The following is a 23996-nucleotide window of genomic DNA, read 5'->3' as shown; positions in this document are numbered from 1 at the left end:
AATCGCAAATGAATGCCGTGGGTAAAGCTGTACAGACTACTAACTACATCAGCAGTGACGTAATGCGGCCATTCTTTCAGACAAACTATCCACCCACAGTCATATATTGTTCTAGTGCAGTACAATCACTTGGTAACACCGAAATGTATTCTATAAATTTATATAGTGTGTATGCTAGATAGGTTATAACCTTTATAGCAAGCCGCAACACAAAGCTCACAGAATTTTTGCTTCATCACAAAGTATGATTAATTGAATATTAACTTCGTTATGAAATAGAATAAATTTTAATTTAATATTTAACAACTGAGGTTCAACAACACTCATACTATCCATGCCATTTGAAATACCGCCTTTTACTTAATCATTGTACTATCCATTCCATTGAAATACCGCCTTTTACTTAATCATTGTACTATCCATGCCATTGAAATATCGCCTTTTACTTAATCAATATATGTGAGGCACAAGCTGAAATTCGTAACTTAGTGCAAAGTATGGTTTTTGGTCGCCTCTTCCTCCGTGCTAAGTTTCAAATGAATTTGTACGACTTTCTTCATTAGCAATACTTGATAATTTGTTTATTTAATTGATAAACCGCTAGCGTCTGCTACCAGGGGCAGATCTAACAATTTCTAGGGTACTATCAACGAATTCGGGCGCGCGACAGTCCCCGTTTTGACCGAGGTCGTGGGCTCGAAACTCTTCAGGCTAATTTTTCTTTTCTTGCTTTTCTGGTACGATAATCCTGATAAGGCTTACTGTGCTTGATAGACTATTCCGAAGGCATCTGGTGGACTATGTAATGTTTGCCGTTATCGTTGGTCGGTGGGACTTCTTAAGGTTCTAATCACACAATGTGTGTAGGAATGATGCAATAACTTAACGTCTATACCTTCAGCTAATTTAGTCAAGTGAAGCACGAAGAAATTACGTTTTGAAGATTATGACTATTTACTTGATAACTGAATGGCTGCATGAAAATCGCCTAAAACTGGTTAAGCTCTACTGACTGCTATACCCGTGCGATGTGTCATTTCCACAACTTGAAAGTTGCCTGCCTTAATATTTTTGAAACAGGCTTAACATTGAATCAGACACAACGAACTAGTACGCCTTGTGAGTAATGCATTTGAGGAACCTTTCGTGTTCAGTTCGTTATACGTGTGGAGTACTTATTGAAAGTTATAAAAATCAATAAATGAACCCTGGAACGCAAAATCGTGAAGCGTTACTTATTTAAATATAAAATAACAAATAAATAAGCCATAATTTTCCTGATATAGCTTATAGGGTAAACTTTCCAGCAAGTTATATTGCAGAGTAATGTGCTTAGGACGAAATTAGTAGATGAAACCATTCCGATTGACATCGTAGCCTAAACTGTTTCTGTTTTTTTTTTTTATCTAGTTAGCCGGTTTAACACTCAACCTCAAACGCAGAACAATAAAGTTAAAATTGCCAACGTCGTAAAACGAACGTTGAGTTAATATTTAACAATAAATCACCAAATTATTTTTTTATTTTAGATTTACAGAAAACCTTAACCTTATACGCGATAAAGTTTAAAAACATTTTACGATCAGTTTTTCATACTCTTTATTTTACATAATTGTACGAACAATATAGAGATTTTATGCAGTGAAGTACACCAACGTTTGTTGTTAAGAAGGTTACCACTATCGGCTGGAAATTATAATTTCAACTCTATTATGACAACTTGTTACGGATCAATATTTCCATAAAAGTACAAAACATCACTTCCCAAGGTTCTATATAACTGTACAAACACAAAAACTGTCGGCATTATGGAGGTCAATTGGCTTTTCTATTGCCTAAAGGGGTACTGAAAGAAATCCTAAAAATATAAACATTCCAACTAGCTGTTTTAGACTTTTATTTTAACTATTTAATAATTAAATGTCGTTGATAAGTGTTAATAAGTATGGGCCTATCGTTTAGGTGTTATACAATAACTTAATGAATGTCGTTCAGGCGTTTTACAATAAAACAAATATCTCTTGCCTGGCTGTCACCTTGCAAAGAGCCTCAACTAACCATTACTTTGTTACAAGATAAGATAATTAATGACACTGGGATTCACGAAATATAAAGAGCTAGCCTATTAACAACTTAATGTAAACGTCGTTATTCATGGAAATCAACTTTCAGTTTTATTTGAAAATATTTTTTTTCTGCTGTTTCGGTTGTTTGCAATATACATCTAAATAATATCGAGTGAAAATAGCACCTATCAAGGTTAAGATGAATTTTAATAATTTTGCTTGTTTTTAAATCTGTTGTATTTACCACGGAATTTAATCGCGTTGCATTGGAGTAACTATATACGATTCTGTAGTTGGTCCGCATAAAGTGGAATAGGCATCCTGAACGTAATACAAATTCATGTTAAGAGTGTATTGAACCTGGTTAATTAATTACCTAATATCCTGCGACGTTACTTGTTTGTAGTGCGTCAAACATGCTTGAGTTTGAACGCAAGATTTAGCCTGGGTTGCTTGGTAGCAATAGCATCGTGCAGCGTTTTGAGACCGATATACATTTCTTTACGGACACATTTATTGTTCTTTATTGTTTATTTCTATAATTTTCATTATTTTTGCCTTTCGTTTAAACAGATTTTAAAACGAGATTGTTTCCAAATGACAAAAGTTAAATAGTCTTTAACTGAAGCTGCCCAACTGACAAAGCAAAATATTTTTTTTTATTGAAACACACATAAATATTGTAGTTTTATTTTGTTAATAGATAAGATGGTAACGTCACTGAAATAAAGTGCTATAAATGCAAACTTTTATTCGATGTGACATACAGGCGGTTTGCGAAACATTTGAAGCATGAGGGAAGTGTTGTAGAGAAAAATATAGCAGAAAAACTGACCGCTATTTATAAAGTTAGCGCAATTGGCGGCTAAAATTTTTCACTCAAAAAAGTAAATGTCAACAGGTGATTTTGTTTAGTGGTTGATCTGCAAACTTCCTTTAATCAACAAATGAGAGATATATTGCACAGAAACACGTGCTAGGCATGTGAGCCAAAATTTTAAATCATAATAGCCACTATTACGAAGCATAACAAGTCAATGATAATTCTTGCAAAACCAAAGACGCCCCGGCCGACTGTGTGTACTGCCGTAAAAATGTGTTTAACGACTCAATTAAAGTTTTATACCAGAAAGGACTAATTAACATCGAATTGACCATATGGCAACTTTACCTATAAACAACACTTTTAACAATGACGTTCAAAAACGCCATGGCTCTTCCTTTCTGACATACGAACACTTTGAACTAGCACATAATGAAGCAAAGGTTTCATTTCTGCCTAAAAGTACTACGCGCACTTTGTCTTTGGAAATGCATGTATTAATGTCAGACTTTGGTTGGTGAATACTTAGCTGTATTACACTACTTTATGTATTATTTTCGTAAATATTTTTAGGTTTGTAATAATATACAGTAATAAACGACCAGCAAACCATGAGTCCCGCCTTTTATTTATTGTGTTTTTCTTGAATACATCAACTTATAACTTACTTAGATTATAGCAACCATTCAAAAAAACATCTACCTTCTAGTTCTTAAACAAAACTCATTAATCGGTTATACGTCTAATTTGTTCAGTGTTAAAAATATAGATAAATAAAATCATTGAAATCAAAATAACTCAAAAAAATTGTAAAATTGTGCAACACTAGGCTAAAAGTTAATTTAAGTGTGTTTAGAAGTAGGATTGCGGTTTCGTGAAAAGCGAAATCGAACTAGGGTTAGATTATCCGGATAACGGATACCAGTTGACCGATTAACCGCAGTTTTTTTTCTATCTGATATCCGGATATAATTCTGCCGGTCAACCGGCTAAAAGAGTATGTTGCTAATGCGTTTTACACTTTTTAGTAAGTTTGAACATTATTTGTTACGTAGAGCAGTGGTTCTCAACCAAGGGTCCGCAGCAGAAATCACATTAAAATAAACGTGTTATAAAGTAATTTGGTGTTGTCTGTAAATTTATTCAACATAAGGTACAGTGCAGATATACTGAATTATTAAAAAGAACTATGAACGCAGATATTCCACCATAAAAATGTAAGGGGTCCGCGACCATTTGAAAGCATCAAAAAGGCGCTACGGGTACAAAATAGTTTAGAACCCCTGACGTAGAGGCTGACTCCCGCTGAGCGCAATTAAACCTTTGTTCACACTTCTATTGTCTTATACTTTCAACTACGGTACTCGTAAAATGCACGAGTGAAATTTACTATCACGTCACAAAGAAAGCATAATGAATGATTCTATTAATAGAAGACTGCATTCTCATGGCAAGGTAAAGTCTGGTAGTGTCAGTCGAAGAGCTTTTGCGTGATTTTTCTCGTACTGCGCGTGTACGAAGATCTACAATAAAACTGTGTAATGATTTTACAATTAATTTTTCATGCAAACCTCGTGAAATCGATTATCTCACTTAGCAGTTATTATCCGGTTAACCGGTTAGATAAATTCCAAATATACGGATATATCCGTTATCCGGATAGTAAAAATTATTGATATCCGAGTAACCCTATATCGAACACTGAACAAATAAAAAAACAACAGAAAAGGACAAAATGCAGTGTAAAGCGATGAAAGGCAATAGAATATGGTAAAGCTGCATCAAATACAAACAAATCGATTAACTGTTCACCAATGTTTGGCGAAGTGAAGAAGAACACAAGAGATCACCAGAAGAATATGTTGAATTAAATTTACAAATTAAGGCCAGTTTTATGCAATATAAAAATACTAAAAAATAAAAAAATTATGAAATAACGGTAATGCAATAACTTGACAAAATACAGTAATTTTATATCACAGTACAAGAATAAAGCAAGCAATACGTTACAGACATTGAAAAACCGTTAATATATCCTGTAATGGATTTTACGCTAAAGACAGCGGGTTAATATAATGTGTTTATGTCAGTGAAACCAGATTTATGACAAATTGATTTGTTATAATCTCACATAATCCCAACCATACCCGATGTTAAAAAAACCTAAAAGATGTTTAATTGGAAAGAAGCCCACTTGCGGTTTCTCCATATAGTATTACCCAAAGTTGTTGCGAATCATCGAATTAAGACAGAATTTGTCAAAAACAAACTCAAGTGCATTGCAAGACACAAGTAAAACTCCCGTGCAATTTTAGTTGCCGTGATTTGGTATTCAACACTACATTTCTACACAATACTTGACTTGGGTGCAACAATACTCATGAACGAAATTTGACAGTGTTTACTGTCAGCCTTCCAGATTTACCGTTACGTTGCACTAAATGTTTCGATGATGGTAAAACATAAGGGAAAACTAAAAAAGATTACAACAAAACTTTGCAGCATAATAGTTGAAGGTTGTAGTAGCACGTGATAAGAATACCAAAGCCCAAACAAAAGTAGGTAGCATTTTGACGTTTGGAATAACTCTATATTCATTTTGAACATAGAAAGAGCTCCTGATTATTAGTGTTTATATCATATATGCGTGTGTGTGTATGGAGTTTGATATTCTTATTACGTATCACAAAGGAACTTTATGAGAAATCGCAAAATAGGTGTTTTATTACTTTTTTACTTGCGAGTACAAATCATCAGGCGTTGAATGCTGCTCGTGGTTGGAGGAAGCATAGAGAGGGTTGGCAACAGTTTCCTTTTCCGAGGAGGGGCTCGTGTCTCCGTAAAGCGGGTTAGCCACAGTTTCCTTCTCAGTGTAACTGTTCTTGTCTCCGTAAAGCGGGTTAGCCACAGTTTCCTTCTCAGTGTAACTGTTCCTTTTTCCGTAAAGCGGGTTAGCCACAGTTTCCTTTTCATTGGACTTTTTCTTTGTTTCTGACGAAAAGTTTTGGCGCCGTTTATTAACAGTTGATATATATATATATATGTAATTTAAAAATTCTTACTAAATGTTTTCATTTTTAAATGGTTCGGGTGTTACTGTTATGAGTATGTTGTTTGAAAAAAAATATATTTTAAAACAAAGGCTTATAAAAATAGGCTATAATTTCAATTAATTAATTAGAGATATTCAATAATTGATTGATTGTTTCTTCTTGATTATTTCTTGTCTTGAGGAAATACAATTAAAATCAGAGTCAATATGTTTGACTTCAGTTTGCAGGCCCGCCGTTGCACTATCCCAAGCTAGTTGATTTTAGATGAATGTAATTCCTAGGACATCTATGTTGAAGGCTTACCAATCGTTGCCACGGAGTACACCGCCTGTTCTTGTGAGGTGACATTTCCAGTTGCTATTCCGGATAAGTTAAGATGCGAATAATCGTTGCCAGTTTCAGACGCATTTTGACCACCGCTGTGAGGTTGAGAAGTAGTTTCCAAGTTTAAAGACGAGTATTCGTTGTTTGCAGGCATTTCGTTCACATTCCGAGACGTGGCCTGATTACCTATCAGCAAATTTAGAATAAGATTTGTTTTTTCCCATTTACATATTTCAAGTCCGACAACTATTTCAGTTAAAACAACTTCGGATGAAATCATTTACGGCCGGATGTGAAACAAACATGGTCACTTTTCGAAATGTCGAGTGCCATTACAACAACCGATCCTCGATACTAGTATTTGTTCTCGTACGATAGTAGCGTGGTATCGTAACATATCGTATACTAAACTATGCTAAATTTTAAGTCAGAACAAAGCATTTTTAAGTCAGAACAAAGCATTTTGCCACTGTGAGCGTTTTCCACTATGAAACGTAAATTTCTCAGAAAGAGCATGTTTACAATAAACGTGCTTCTCGGCGTTTATCTGTTTGTATCGGAATAGAATAACAAGTGTCGGACAACACTATTGACTATCCGGCTAATTCATATTGAACTTTTAGCAGAGGCAATTTGAGCTTTTAGCAGCCGAGATATACGAGCATTGTCCTATAGGCTACCTGGGAATGTAACACTAACCTTCATCGTGATTAATGCTTGGTTGTTGTTCGACCGCTCTGCTCTTCCTGAAAATAGGAACATGACGCCTTTAAACAATTTAGACTCTTAACCTACACATGTTATAAGCAGTTCAACCCACCTTATGCACAATGCTACAGCAAGAGCTGCAAGGCAAAGAAGCACAACTCCGGAGATCGGTGCAATTATTCAACAGTTGATGATCCAGATTTCTTTGCATACGTCTCAGTAAGACCGTCTGCAAGTAGAGCCTTTACGTTACAAATAAGGCTATAATCGTTTTGCAAAATCAAAATGCTTCCGCAATTAATGCTACGCTTTCAATGCGAATTAACTTTTGCCAAATTGCATAGAAAAACACGTGACCTGATGACGATCTGCTGCTTATTGTTTTTCCTTCGTATGACGTCATATCCGTGATAGTGGGCTCATATTTAGTTTGTTCTACAAAGAGGGTTAAACTGTTTTCGAAACCAAATAATTTTGATGAATTGTCGTTTTACTGTACATTACGTTTGAGAAAGTGAAGTCAATGGCTACCTTTTGGAACGTTCTTGGTTAGTGCATTATTGTTAACAGTTGTGGGGTTTATCACCGCATTAGTGAAGCCTTCAACAGTTGTTTGATGAGTCGACGAAGCTGTTGTAGGGCTAAGTAGCTCTGTAAACCAACGTAAATACATAAAACTACAAAACAAAATATTAAATGCTAAACCTTCAATATGAACGTAACTAACAAAGCTATTGGATACAACAACATGGGTGGTGGTAGATATTTCCAAGGCTAGATATTTATAACTTTACGTTGTTTATACACAATCAATCAATCATGTATGCATTTTCCGAGACACTTCATCAGGCACTTTATGCAGGCATGTTTCATTTCACACAATCGGGTTTAAGTGATTCGGTAATCTATCAGAAATAATATTTTTGTTTCGGCCAACGAACAGGCAATAATTTAGGGAAAGCAATGTTTTTTTTCAGAAACGAAATTAATAATTTAATCTTTCTTTATAATTATATTTAGTTGTTGGTATAACGTAGGTCATTCACAATCTACGTAAAGGATAGCCTATACAGTATACATACCAATTGGTCTCTGACAAATGTATTTTTCTTTTCGGCTGCATGATATATCATTCCAAAAAAATTCTGGACTCTCTTTCATCACGGCACAATCCTCATTCCACCACCAATCATTTGGCTCCCCCTTTTCCCATTTCGTATAAGCTAAACTTGATCCGTCCAACCATTTGAACTTGTCATCCGTTCCACTCGTTAATCCAATATAGTAAGTGCGTGAACCTGAACAATGAAACGCACACTAAAAACAATAAAGCTCAATATTTAAATCGAAATTTTAGATAACACCTTACATAATAGTTAAACAAAAGACTCAGTAATACCCTATGTGTGTTTAGAGTAGAGATTGTTAAAATCGTACTCTGTCCGTTTAGGTTGTTTTCTGAAAGGCTTGTTTAATTCCGCTTTACAAGTTTTTCCGACATTGTGTATTTCTATTTTGGTCTTACTCGGGACTCAATTTTGTTCGAACGAATAGGCCTACATTATTCTAACTTCCGTAAAATGGATAGTGACCCAGAATAGTACTAAGCTTTAGGAATGATTTGTCTAATTGATAAATATGAGTTACGTTTGATTCGCTCTTTAATTGTTTAAGCTACCTGTTTTAATTTTCTGAGCTAAGAACATTTGGATAATCGACGAGTTGACTTTAACCAGAGATGCATTCATTTCCCTGCAAGCCGTAGCAGCTTCCTTAAACGTTCGCTTTACATTGCTTTGAATGCTGTATTGAAAGTCTTCCAATTGGTGCCACGTCGCAAATGAACTTGTCGCAGTAGTAAATGCAATCATCACATTGACTAGTGTGACCATCTTAAACCAACCAGAAGTTACTGAGAATCGCAAATGAATGCCGTGGGTAAAGCTGTACAGACTACTAACTACATCAGCAGTGATGTAATGCAGTCATTCTTTCAGACAAACTATCCACCCACAGTCATATATTGTTCTAGTGCAGTACAATCACTTGGTAACACCGAAGCGTATTCTTTCAATTTATATAGTGTGTATGCTAGATAGGTTATAACCTTTATAGCAAGCCGCAACACAAAGCTCACGGAACTTTTTGCTTCATCACAAAGTATGATTAATTGAATATTAACTTCGTTATGAAATAGAATAAATTTTAATTTAATATTTAACAACTGAGGTTCAACAACACTCATACTATCCATGCCATTGAAATACCGCCTTTTACTTAATCATTGTACTATCCATTCCATTGAAATACCGCCTTTTACTTAATCATTGTACTATCCATTCCATTGAAATACCGCCTTTTACTTAATCATTGTACTATCTATTCCATTGAAATACCGCCTTTTACTTAATCATTGTACTATCCATGCCATTGAAATATCGCCTTTTACTTAATCAATATATGTGAGGCACAAGCTGAAATTCGTAACTTACTGCAAAGTATGGTTTTTGGTCGCCTCTTCCTCCGTGCTAAGTTTCAAATGAATTTGTACGACTTTCTTCATTAGCAATACTTGATAATTTGTTTATTTAATTGATAAACCGCTAGCGTCTGCTACCAGTGGCAGATCTAATAATATCTAGGGTACTATCAACGAATTCGGTCGCGCGACAGTCCCCGTTTTGCCCGAGGTCGTGAGCTCGAAACTTACTCAAGGCTAGATTTTTCATTTCTTGCTTTTCTGGTACGATAATCCTGACAAGGCTTACTGTGCTTGATAGACTATTCCGAAGGCATCTGGTGGACTATGTAATGCTTGCCGTTATCGTTGGTCGGTGGGACTTCTTAAGGTTCTAAGCACACAATGTGTGTAGGAATGATTCAATAACTTAACGTCTATACCTTCAGGTAATTTAGTCAAGTGAAGCACGAATAAATTACGTTTCGAAGATTATGGCTATTTACTTAATAACTGAATGGCTGCATGAAAGTTGCCTAAAACTGGTTAAGCTATACTGACTGCTATACCCGTGCGATGTGTCATTTCCACAACTTGAAAGTCGCCTGCCGTAATATTATTGAAACAGGCTTAACATTGAATCAGACACAACGAACCAGCACGTCTTGTGAGTAATGCTATTGAGTAACCTTTCGTGCTCAGTTGTTTTAAGTTAATCTTGTGTTCTACGTGTGCGCTACTTCATGAAGGTTATAGAAATCAATAAATGAACCCTGGAACGCAAAATCGTGACGCTTTCCCTATTTAAAAATAAAATAATAAATAAATGAACCCTAAATTTATGTATATGGCAACTAGGCTAAATTTTCCGCCAAAGTAATATAACAGAGTAATGTGCTGCGGTCAAAAAAAGCAGATCAAACCATTCTGATTGATTTTGTAGCCCAGGGTTCGGCAACCTTTCGCATACAGTGTGCCAAATTAAGAATAATTTTAAAATATCAACAACTCGTGTGCCAAACATTTTTCTATGTTTGGTTTTGCCCTAGCAACCAGGGCTGCGGAGTCGGTTAAAAACAACCCGAGTCCGACTCAGACTCAACAGCCTGTATACTTCACCGATTTACGTAACTGAAACAAGATGGATAATCCGCAATCCTTCGTAGGGCTCATGGAAAATAGTTTCGAAATTTGGTTAAGCACATGCGCACATGTCGAGCTCGGGTAGTTTTACGGTTTTACCTAGTCTTACTCGAGTCCCGAGCCCGAGCCCGACTCCGCAACCCTGCTGTGATCTGACATCTAAGTTACGTATCTTGGGAGACGCCATTAAACCTAATTTCATAAGTTAAATTCTGTAAAGATACCTTAACCGTGTGAAAAAACACACTGTCACGAACACAATACTGTGACCGCTATTTTGGAATACAATTCCACGTTTTTCAGCAGGTAGCTATAAAAGTGTTAGCTATCAGTTTCGCTTTAAGCTAGGTTTCTCAGACATACAAAAACACACGTGCGTACTTCAATGTAAAATGCCCTGCTTTACCGCAGTAAACATCGCACCAATTTTAGGGCATTGTGCTTAATACAAACGATTAGTGGTGGACAACTAGTATAACGCCCACAAAAAATAATATTAAATACAACATTTAAGACACTAATTTGTGACACAAACACTGCAGATCGAACTAGAAATGTGTGCAATAGTTTAGTTAGCTAGTGTTAGTCATGTAATAATAAAGTTATGATGTGATATTGAATTTTTAAGGTGATATAACGAGCGCGTTAAATCATTTGGCGTGCCCTGTAAAATCATCTCGCGTGTCACTTTTGGCACGCGTACCAGGGGTTGCCGACTCCTGCCGTAGCCTAAACTTTTTCTGTTTGTGTTTTATTTAGTTTGCCGGTTTAACGCGCGACCTCAAACGCCGAAAAATAGAGTTAAAATTTCCAACGTCGTAAAACGAACGTTGAGTTAATATTTAACAATAAATCACCAAATTTAGATATTTTTATATTTGTTTATTTTAGATTTACAGAAAAACGTAACCTTATAAGCAGGGTTACCATACCGTGCTTATTTCTAAGATTTGTGCTTATTTTTGGGCGCAGTGTCTTAGAAAACGCCAATGTGCTTATTTCTAAGAAACGTGCTTATTTTAGAGTTATGTGCTTAGTTTGTCTTATTTTAATTTCTAAAAGCGTTCTTTATCAATTATTTATTTATATTTATCCAGTTATTTAACCCAGATTATAACAGTAATGCATTAAATTACATAATAACAATGGATTGTGATTGTTTATTCCAAATCTAAAAAGTACATTCTAGCCTATAAAAGCGTGGTAGGTTGCTTTAGCAATCAAGTAAACCTTCGGCTTGACGTGAGGACTTGCCAATTTTAACCTAATAAACACATTTTTTTTGCTTCGCGCGATTAAGCTACGTTTTGCGCAAACAAAAATAGCTGTTTTTCAAGTTTTCATTTTATATTATAACGTTATTTCTGAAACCTTGGATATCACCCCCGGAGTCCTGGATCTGTTCCTGATCTTTAGTAGCGTGCTTATTTTTTTGGAGTAGGTGCTTATTTGGTCTGAGCAAATGGTAACCCTGCTTATAAGCGATAACGATAAATGACATTTTACGATCAGTTTTTCATACTCTTCATTTTACGTAATTGTACAAACAATATTGAGATTTTATGCAGCACTGAGTGATGTAGACCAACGACTGTTGTTAAGAAGTTTACCATTATTGGTTGGGAATTATAATTTGAATCATATTACGACAAATTGTTACGAAGCAATATTTCTATAAAGTACAAAACATCTCTTCCCGAGGTTGTACATAACTGTATAAACACAAAAGTGTCGGCATGAGCATTTTAATAAATCTTTTTTGGCGTATTTAAATTAAAAATCAAACATTATATAGGAGAGGTCAGTTGGCATTTCTATTGCCCAAAGGGGTACTGAAAGAAATCATAAAAATATAAACATTCCCACTAACTGTTTTAGACTTTTATTTTGACTATTTAATATTTAAATGTCGTTCATAAGTGTTAATATAGTTATCGTTTAGGCGTTTTACAACAAAACAAATACCTCTTGTCTGGCTTTCACCTTGCAAAGACCTTCAACTAATCATTACTTTGCGAGAAAAAGTTAAGATAATTAATGATCAGTTAATGTGACATGAAGATGATACAAGCTCGTATCGAAACGTCTTAATCAAGATGCTGTCGATCTACTCGACCTTTTTGGCTTGCAATTTACTATCAAGCTACATTACAAATCCGTGCATAGTGTACTCAAGTATGTTGGTATATATACTATTTGTAAGAGCTAGCCTATTGTAAACGTCGTTATTCATGGAAATCAACTTTCAGTTTTATTTGAAAAGCATTTTTTTGTGCTGTTTTCGTTGTTTGCAATATACGCCTAAATAGTATCCAGTGAAAATAGCACCTATAAAGGTTAAGATAAATTTTAATAATTTTGCTTGTTCTCAAAGCTGTTGTTATTACCACGGAATTTAATTGCGTTGAATTACAGAGGAGTAACTATATATACGATTTTGTAGTTGGTCCGCATAAAGCTAATGGGATAGGCATCCTGAACGTAATACAAACTCATGTTAAGACTGTATGGAACCTGGTTAATTAATTACCTAATTTCCTGCGACGTTACCTGTTTGTAGTACACGTCAGACTTGCTTGAGTTTGAACGCAAGATTTAGCCTGTTCAGAACTTCCATTGCATGGAAAAATGTACATTGTGTAGCGCTTTGAAACCGGTATACTTTTTTTCGAACGCCATTTAATGTTCTTCATTTTTTGTTAGCATAATTTTTGCAACATTTTTGACTTTTATTAAACAATATTTAAGAACGAGATAGTTTCCAAAGGACGGAAGTCAATAGGCGTTAACTGAAGCTGCCCAACTCACTTTTTTGACTAAAAACACATAAAATTTGTAGTTTCATTTTATTAACAGATACGATAGTAACGTCACTGAAATAAAGTGCTATAAATTCAAAATTTTATTTGATGTGCCAAACAGGCGGTTTTCGAAACATTCAAAGTATTTGGGAAGTGTTGTAGAGAAAAATAATACAGAAAAAACTGACCGCTATTTATGAAGTTTGCGCAATTGGCGGCTAAAATTTTTCACTCAAAAAAGTAAATGTCAACAGGTGATTTTGTTCAGTGGTTGATCAGCAAACTTCCTTCATTTAACAAATGAGAGATATATTGCACAGAAACACGTGCTAGGCATGTGAGCCAAAATTTTAAATCATAATAGCCACTATTACGAAGCATAACAAGTCAATGATAATTCTTGCAAAACCAAAGACGCTCCGGCCGACTGTGTGTACTGCCGTAAAAATGTGTTTAACGACTCAATTAAAGTTTCATACCAGAAAGGACTAATTAACATCGAGTTGACGAAATGGCAACTTTTCCTATAAACAACACTTTTAACAATGACGTTCAAAAAAGTTTTTGCTCTAACTGAAATGCTATAAAAGACAGCGGTAGTTGTGCTTAACATTTCACCGTTATTAAAAGAAAATAAATATTGCGAAATGGTTGTTTGTTCAATGTTGTGCACCAAATTTCTAAAGACGCTTCATGTTTTGTACCTCAGTTTCTGTTTTAAGTAAAAGCGCAGATAATGTAGCAAAAGCTTTGAACTGCGAGCGGCGTTTACACGTATAGGCAGTTAAACTTTTGCGTTGATTAGAGTACAAAATATGATAGGACCTACTCGTTGTCATAATGTAAAGTCATTAAGTCGTTACAAGGACTGTGATGGAATACACCCGGAAAGCAGAGCGTCTTATGGTAGCTGGAATTTAGATACTCGGTATCTGTAGAGTAAACGTCACTACACAGTCACGCCATGGCTCTTCCTTTCTGACATACGAACATTTGAACTAGCACATAATAAGGCAAAGGTTTCATTGCTGCCTAAATGTACTACGTGCACTTTGTCTTTGGAAATGCATGTATTAATATCAGATAGTCTGGTTGGTGAATACTTTGCTATATTACACTACTTTATGTATTATTTCCGTGTTTTTTTAGGAATGTATTAGTAGACTTTAATAAACGCCCAGCAAACCATGCGTCCTGCCTTTCATTTATTTTTTTTAAATACATCAACTTATAACTTAACTAAATTATGGCAACCATTCAGAAATTAAACATCTGCCTTCTTGTTTTTAACCAAAACGCACTAATCGGTTATACGGCGGATATGTTCAGTGTTAAAAATATAGATAAATAAAATCATTGAAATCAAAAACACTCAACAAAATTGTAAAATAGTGTAACACTAGACTAAAAGTTAATCTAAGTGTGTTTAGAAGTAGGTTTGCGGTTTGGTGAAAAGCGAAATCGAACACTGAACAAATAAAAAACAACAGATAGGGACAAAATGCAGTGTAAAGCGACGAAAGGCAATAGAATATGGTAAAGCTGAATCAAATACAAACAAATCGATTAACTGTTCACCAATGTTTGGCGAAGTGAAGAAGAACACAATAGATCACCGCAAGAATATGTTGAAAAAAAAATACTAAAAAATAAAAAATTTATAAAATAACGGTAATGCAATAACTTGACAAAATACAGTAATTTTATATCACAGTACAAGAATAATGCAAGCAATACGTTACAGACATTGAAAAATCGCTTAATATCTCCTGTAATGGATTTTACGCTAAAGACAGCGGGCTAGTGTAATGTTTTTGTGCCAGTGAAACCAGATTTATGACAAATTGATTTGTTATAATCTCACATAATCCCAACCATACCCGATGTTAAAAAACCCTAAAAGATGTTTAATTGGAAAGAAGCCCACTTGCGGTTTCTCCATATAGTATTACCAAATGTTTCTGCGAAGCATCGAATTACTCAAGTGCATTGCAAGACACAAGTAAAACTCCCATGCAATTTTAGTTGCGGTGATTTGGTGTTCAACACTATATTTCTAAACAATACTTGACTTGGGTGCAACAATACTCATGAACGAAATTTGACAGTGTTTACTGTCAGCATTCCAGATTTACCGTTACGTTGCACTAAATGTTTCGATGATGGTTAAACATAAGGGAAAACTAAAAAAGATTGCAACAAAACTTTGCAGCATAATAGTTGAAGGTTGTAGTAGCACGTGATAAGAATACCAAAGCCCATACAAAAAGAGGGAGCATTTTGACGTTTGGAATAACTCTTAAGATAAGTAATGGTTGGAGGTTGTAGATGGACGTAGTAATAAAATCAAAGCCCAAACAAAAGTAGGTAGCATTTTGACGTTTGGAATAACTCTATATTCATTTTGAACATAGAAAGAGCCCCTGATTATTAGTGTTTATATCATATATGCGTGTGTGTGTATGGACTTTGATATTCTTATTACGTATCACAAAGGAACTTTATGAGAAATCGCAAAATAGGTGTTTTATCACTTTTTTACTTGCGAGTACAAATCATCAGGCGTTGAATGCTGCTCGTGGTTGGAGGAAGCATAGAGAGGGTTGGCAACAGTTTCCTTCTCCGAGGAGGGGCTCGTGTCTCCGTAAAGAGGGTTAGCCACAGTTTCCTTCTCTGTGTAACTGTTCGTTTTTCCGTAAAGCGGGTTAGCCACAGTTTCCTTCTCAGTGTTACTGTTCGTTTCTCCGTAAAGCGGGTTAGCCACAGTTTCCTTCTCAGTGTAACTGTTCGTTTCTCCGTAAAGCGGGTTAGCCACAGTTTCCTTTTCATTGGACTTTTTCTTTGTTTCTGACGAAAAGTTTTGGCGCCGTTTATTAACAGTTGATATATATATATCATTTAAAAATTCTTACTAAAGGTTTGTATTTTTAAATGGTTCGGGTGTTACTGTTATGAGTATGTTGTTTGAAAAAAAAAAGAACATTTTAAAACAAAGGCTTATATAAATAGGCTATAATTTCAATTAATCAATTAGAGATATTCAATAATTGATTGATTATTTCTTGCATTGAGGAAATACAATTAAAATCAGAGCCAATATGAGATGCCAAATGGCAGTATATAGATATATGTTATACGATAGTATAGCATACTCAACTAGTAGGATACCATAGTATGGTACACCACAGACTTAATAGCAAATTTATATAACAATTTTACCTCTAATTTGCGTTAGAATGCATTGATTTTAGTCTAAAAGTTACAGTTATTAAACATGGTACGCTGTTAACTGAAGAAAAAACTAAACCTCGATAGGCTAAGGAAAATTTATTTCTTATATATCCTAGAAAACAATACGTTTGTACATTTCAATTTCATCTATTTTGCTTAATAATAAATATAGTTATTTTTACCAAAAATATCGGTTTTGCTATCGAGAGAAAATATTAGGCTTCTGCTAATTGAAATACAACATATATATATACATATATATATATTGTATATATTTTATTAGGACCCACTTCTACAAAAGTTAGCCATTTTACCTTTGTTCACAGCAGAATAGACCGCATCCTGGTCAGGCCCTAAAGGCTTTCTCTCTGTTGTGTTGATAGAGCTGTATTGGACATTCGAGTCGTATGCCGATTCGCCAGGTCTTACAATCTCAAGCGAGCTGTAGCCTTCGTCTGTCCTGGGATCCGCTCTTCTTTGCAGACCAACAGAATTGGACTCGTCGAGGGTATAGTTGTTCTCAGGCCTTCCATCTTCCCCGCTGGCATCTACCGCGTTGTAGATTGCATCCGGTTGGTCTAACGAAAAAATGCTTTTCTATAGTTCCAACAAATTTTGTACTATTTTCTGCCTTTTGTTTTCATACTAATTTTTGTCGGGTTTCACGAAAGTCGTTAAACCAAACATTAGCTGACTACATAACTTATGTTTCATTGTATTTATAAAAGCATTGTAAACAAGTATATTTGGGAGGGGGTTTATTGATCCAAAATGTAATTCAATTTGTTTTGGGCGTAAAGATTAAACGTTCCAGACAAACGTCAAGAAAATATCAAAGTAATATTTCACACTTTGTTGGTAAAATTATCGACCGATAGCATGTACTGTGTTGAATCCGTTTGCACTAATAATAATTCTATTTTTGTAAATGGTCCTACATGTATTATGCTAAATACTGTAATAAGGTGACACTATATAAAGACAAATTGTATTGAATTCTCGACCAGCTTTCGTACAACCGTGCTTCATCAGTTCAAAGTATAATTTTTTTCTATTCATGTGATTTTTATGCTTTTCGGCAAAATGCAGAAACAGCAAAGCTTATACACAAGACTTTACAATTTTTTATGCGCATTACAAACAGATTTATGCGTTCGCAAAAACAAACTGTTTCAACGTACAAAGAAAGAATTCAAATTACCAGGACAGCAATTTCAGCCTAGAGAGGCCATCAAAGGCAACTTAACGCGGTTAGTTCGGAGAGCTGTTATTCCATAAAACAGTACCAAAGTGCTTAGCGCGCCGTCGCTAAGTTGACTAGAGATTTACTGACTATACAGTTACGCCACCTACACGGAAGTTGTTGAGGGTCTACGCGTCTAAGCTCAAATAAGCCGTACTGTTTCGCGTGAAGTGCAGTTTCTGGCCTTTGGTTATTTGGATTTTGCAAACGTATGGTCGAAATAACTAGTTTCTAAAACAATATATTTCGAAGACTTGTGGAAGTTTTACAAACGGCTTTGGTCATTTAAAACACCAAACACTGATTTGTATTTGCAAAATGTTTGTACAAAGCCCGGTCGCTTCATTAGTTTAATTCGCAAAACGCGTTATTTTATGCAAAATACCTGTTAGACATTCATTCATGGACGACGGTTTGGTAGTCCGACGTCGACATCTAAAAAGTAAATATTATTTAGTATATATACGACAAGGCCTCACAACCCATTGTCGTTCATGAAAACGTTGCTTATTTATATAAAAATAATTCTAGACATTTAAAACGCAAAACAAGTAACTGACCTATTTGCCATTTTCATCATTTTTATTGCCTTTTAAACACTACAAACTCCATCAATAAAACCAATAACATCACTGGTCATTGTAAACCTTTATTGCTTAGTTGAGAAATCCAGGGATAAGGTAGGCCGTTTTTAAGTAAAAAAAAACTTAAAATTTAATCCGAAATCCGAAGTGGGTAGTTACATTATAAACATAATATGTAATGCAAATTCAGAAAAGAAATCGATTTGGTTTGAGATTATTAGACAACCACCTTGGTGTACCGTACGTTCTAACATTTAGCACAAGGAAGTAAAATTTAAAGCTTAAAAAACCAGAATGAAACACAGGGTCAGACTTTGTCGAAAGTAATATACTTATTTTATACGAGTCAGCAGAGAAGTGATCGACATGCCGAAACCTGATGACAACGGTTTCGTTAAAGATACGCCCTTAATGTATAACATATCATGTACTCAAAAAATATCTTTTCATGTCTTACATCATAAGTATGACGAACACGATGAGGCAAATCAGAAGAAGGCCACCTCCCGCTGCACCAATCACGATTGGCAACGAAACTGAGAACAAAATATTGATAAGTTTGAACCAATTTTGTATTATTACTTGGTATTGTTAAAATATACGAAACAGTTACCCTGATAATAAAGATTTTGACATGGTTAACAGCATTTAAGCAATATTTAGCGATAGGGGCTCAGTTATGCTGTACACCAACCACACCGTCTTAAAAGCTTCACAGATTTGCTTAATAGGAGTAAGCACACCGAAAACCATTGCACACTAGAAATTAACACTTTGTAATTTTCCTTAAAATATCGACTTTTTGTTAAAAAATCTATTTTTACTAGATGTTCACATGTTTTATTCTGTGGTAGCCATTTCTATCAACAGGATGGACCTAATTCGAATTACAAAGGTGTCACAAACCACAAGGCATTTTAATTACAAAAGTGACAAAAACCTTAAGGATTATTGCTGTTATCGCTTCCTGTTTGTTTTTTCACTGCAGCTAAAGTAGTTAGCAGTACAAAAACTGTTCAGATTCAAACCTGCGCTCGTTTGTGTTTTGAGAGTGAGTGTTGTTGTTGTTGATGTTGTTGTAGCTATATGTGTAGTCGGAAGAACCGTCGTAGGAATTTCTGCGTTAAAAGGAAAAAATAATACGGTCGCATATGCTCGCTCACATAGTAAAGGAACAAATTAAAACCAAACGTTAACAGGGTTATGATAAATTATAAAATGAAAAGATTATTTTGACCTACTGGTAAGCTATACAGATTTCATTAATGCTGTCTTCAGTAGTTGCATATAAATGATTAATATAGCCTAAACCCACCAATAGATCTCTGGCAAATGTATCGTCCAAGTTTTAAATCACAGTTGATACCGTTGCTGCTTCAATTTTATATTGCAAAGCGAGATGCCATGTTTTAACGCTTAAAAGTACCGAGAAATATTTCAAATTCATTAGGATTCCAAGTTTTGCTCTGTCGGTTGATACAATTTTTTTGTACAATAAAAGATTCAAACATTAAGAAAATTTAACCTTGTTGCATAGTTATTGTGCTGTTGCAATCTCGTTTATTGTCAGCAGAACTTTAGAATGCTACTTAAATTCTAAACGGAAAACAGTATCCTTTTCCCCAAAATATGCGGAATTATTTTACAGCAACGTCACGCGACACTAACGTTAGGCGCTCCATTAATCAGGCGATTGAACAATAGAGCAGTTAATCTTATGCGACTTTCCGGAGTGTAACTCTACTGTAGAAACCACGAGGCTTAATAGTTTGAACGGCCAAACGACACTTACTTTGGTATATGTAAATGGTTCATTACTGCAATGTTAGTACTACTCACGGGAAACAAGACACACACATAGAGATAATTCCTTGTTACGGAAAAGCACTTGTTTTGTTGTCTTAATTGGTATTACCTTATATTAGTTCTTATTTTTGTTGACTTAAACTCGTATTACCTCTGACTATATAGATCAATATGTTTGTTATCATGTGTATACACTTATAGTCATTGCGCTGTGGCTGTTTGGGTTGTGACAAATGTTTTTACTTCCTAATGGAAATTAGTCAACAGGTATAGTCAGTAAACACACCGGTTTGCTTAATAGGAGTAAGCACACCGGAAACCATCGCAGACTAAAAATTAACACTTTGTAATTTTCCTTAAAATATCGACTTTTTGTTAATAAATCTATTTTAACTAGATGTTCACATGTTTTATTATGTGGTAGCCATTTCTATCAACATGATGGACTTAATTCGAATCACAAAGCTGTCACAAACCACAAGGCATTTCAATTACAAAAATGACAAAAACCTTAAGGATTATTGCTGTTATCGCTTCCTGTTCGTTTTTTCACTGCAGTTAAAGTAGTTAGCAGTACATAAAACTGTTCAGATTCAAACCTGCGCTCGTTTGTGGTTTGAGAGTGAGTGTTGTTGTTGTTGTTGATGTTGTTGTAGCTATATGTGTAGTCGGAAGAACCGTCGTAGGAATTTCTGCGTTAAAAGGAAAAAATAATACGGTCGCCTATGCTCGCTTACATTACGGTGCTGGAATTCAAAAACATTTTGTTGGGCAAAAAATGAAAACCTGCTACATAACGTCGGATTTCCGTGTTAAATATGATGAAATTAGTAAAGGAATAAATTAAAACCAAACGTTAACAGGGTTATGATAAATTATAAAATGAAAAGATTATTTTGACCTACTGGTAAGCTATACAGATTTCATTAATGTTGTCTTCAGTAGTTGCATATAAATGATTAATATAGCCTAAACCCACCAATAAATCTCTGGCAAATGTATCGTCCAAGTTTTAAATCACAGTTTATACGGTTGCTGCTTCAATTTTATATTGCAAAGCGAGATGCCATGTTTTAACGCCTAAACGTGCCGAGAAATATTTCAAATTCATTAGGATTCCAAGTTTTGCTCTGTCGGTTGATACAATTTTTTTGTACAATAAAAGAGCCAAACATTAAAACAATTTAACCTTGTTGCATAGTTATTGTGCTGTTTCAATCTCGTTTATTGTCAGCTGAACTTTAGAATGCTACTTAAATTCTAAACGGAAAACAGCATCCTATTCCCCAAAATATGCGGAATTATTTTAAAGCAACGTCACGCGACACTAACGTCAGGCGCTCCATTAATCAGGCGATTGAACAACAGAGCAGTTAATCTTATGCGACTTTCCGTAGTGTAACTCTACTTTAGAAACCACCAGGCTTAATAGTTTAAACGGCCAAACGACACTTACTTTGGTATATGTAAATGGTTCATTACTATAATGTTAGCACTACTCACGGGAAGCAAGACACACACATAGAGATAATTCCTTGTTACGGAAAAGCACTTATTTTGTTGTCTTAATTGGATTACCTTATATTAGTTCTTATTTTTGTTGCCTTAACTTGTATTACATGCTATTAGAGAGATCAATATGTTTGTTACAATTCCGCTTTGGCTGTTTGTGTTGTGACACATTTTTTTACTTCCGAATGGAGAAAAGTCAATATAGGTGAAATAGCATATAAAGAATAAGCACACACGTTGGCAATTGTGAGTGAATTAAATCAATACATATTATTAAGCGGGAAACTATACATCAGCGCAACACAAATATTAATGACTTTGGGATACTGACGCCCTGTTTAATTGTACGGTTAGTTTTTTTAGCTTTGAAATATGACATAGATTACGTAGGGTCAGGGACGGACCAGGTTGTGTGGGGACAGGACTTTATATAGTTTGGCTTTCAAAAACATAAACGCATATGTTGATGTTAATCTTATTTTTCTTTGTATGATATCTTATCACTTTAAAAGAATTGTTTTAAAACCAATGGGGCTTTATGTGTTTACACTTGATTTCTGTATCACTATGCTGATTGCTGAATGGGGTCAGTTTAAAACGGTTCGTTCCTGACAAAACGAAAAAATGTAAAACTTTGTGTAGCGTGTGGTGGAGTTTCCATATCCGTATCGGCAAGTTTACAAGTTTGGAAAATATATAGAAAAAACTAACATATTATACAGGTCAGGTAAGTGATATGTAAAGACATAATAACACGACATTTGTTACTAATTTTTAAGTCGAGTTTATGGCAAAATACAGGATTGTGCACTTACCAATGTTTCTCTGGCAAATGTACCCGAATGTGTTGCTGCAAGGAATGTCATACCACAGTAAATTGCTACTCCAGGAAATACCCATGGTGACGCACTTCTCATTTCCATCGTGGTTGTCAGGTTGCTGATTTCCCCATGACTTATACATCAAAGCTGTTCCATCCAGCCATTGGAATTCACTACCTTTTGTCCGCTTCAAACCGATGTAAAATCCCCCTGGAACTGAAAACAAACGTTGTGTAAGCCACAAACGATGTAAAACTACAACCAAGTAAAAGTTTTAGTCACAAACCTGTAAAATTTGTCAGAAAATTCTGAATCGATGAAGAGTTGACTGTTGCCAAAGTCGCGTTCAGCTTACCACAAGCGGTACGTGCTCCATTAAAATTTGTTGACTCGGTTGCAGCAATGTAGTATTCCTTCTCGTTTAACTGGTGCCAAGTAACAGCTGTTGTTTCACTCAGAAGGAAACACGCAACTAATGTCAAAACGACGCGCATCGTCCATTAATTTTAATCTAATAAGAAGTTATAAAAGAGGCAAAAACAATTCTGCAAACAGAGACAAAACTTAAGCCACCCACTGCTCTATAATACAGGACATTTCTTCACTACAGTGGCAAAGGCTCCGGAATACTAATTACGCCACCAAATGTATTTCAAAGTTATGCTAAAAAAGAGTACATAGCCCCAAATGAGCCAAACGTGGCAAACAAACCGAATGCCTTATTTCTTAATGCAGCAATTTCCACTGAAATATTGAGCCAGCTGACTAAGTTGAATCATTTTTTCTTCGTTTTACTCATCAATTCATCTTACCAGCAATGCGTTATATATACGAATGTATTCTGATAAATAAATATAACGCCTGAACCTTACACTCCAAAACTTTGCACTCACTTATGTATGCCCTACATCCTAATCTAAAACTTTAAACAAGAATAGACAAAAAACTGGTTGCCGTGTGTTTTTCTATCGTTTATCTAGTCATTTGTAGTCCTCCGTAAACAATCGTTCACACAAACTCTTGTACAAGCATAACCTTCTGAAATCAACCTGGTAGTTGTGAGGCGTGGTGCCTAAACAAACTGAAGCAATAGCTTTCAACCGCTTCCTTTTCTAAAGTAAACGTACCGCGGTACTAAAGAATATACGTGCTCTGCGTATGTGGATTGTGGTCATAGCTGGATATATGTCTGAAGTAATACAATACGTAAGCATGTTTTTTATCGACCTAGACCTAGACTGACGGCTGAAGCTGCGATAAGAAAAATTCTTTAGGTGTGATCAAACATAACAATATAATTCATTTCAATTATGTTAAATCAGAATTCAGTGTTCTGAATTAACGCGTTTTTGTAGTCATGCGCTACATAAAAAACATCTAATTGTGAGTTTGTAATTCCAATCCCTTGTTTGTTTTAGGCCAA

The 23996-nt window shown here is 35.1% G+C and overlaps 1 protein-coding gene across 1 annotated transcript; it reads right to left on the bottom strand.

Annotated features, from left to right (window-relative positions):
- Nucleotides 1-15906: 15906 nt before the first annotated feature.
- LOC146163339 (uncharacterized) lies at nucleotides 15907-23067 on the bottom strand. The gene is made up of 9 exons (XM_083380448.1): nucleotides 22860-23067; nucleotides 22591-22789; nucleotides 20840-20932; nucleotides 19463-19552; nucleotides 19017-19048; nucleotides 18892-18970; nucleotides 18236-18285; nucleotides 16922-17185; nucleotides 15907-16223 (listed from the first exon to the last, which is right to left on the bottom strand). The coding sequence occupies exons 1-9, from the start codon at nucleotides 23065-23067 to the stop codon at nucleotides 15907-15909; spliced, it is 1332 nt and encodes a 443-aa protein (XP_083236574.1).
- Nucleotides 23068-23996: the final 929 nt, after the last annotated feature.

The sequence above is a fragment of the Ascidiella aspersa genome, chromosome 2 (assembly GCF_963924565.1).
Source record: "Ascidiella aspersa chromosome 2, kaAscAspe10.2, whole genome shotgun sequence".
Lineage (NCBI taxonomy): Eukaryota > Metazoa > Chordata > Ascidiacea > Phlebobranchia > Ascidiidae > Ascidiella > Ascidiella aspersa.
This window is presented reverse-complemented; position numbering and strand designations above follow the sequence as displayed.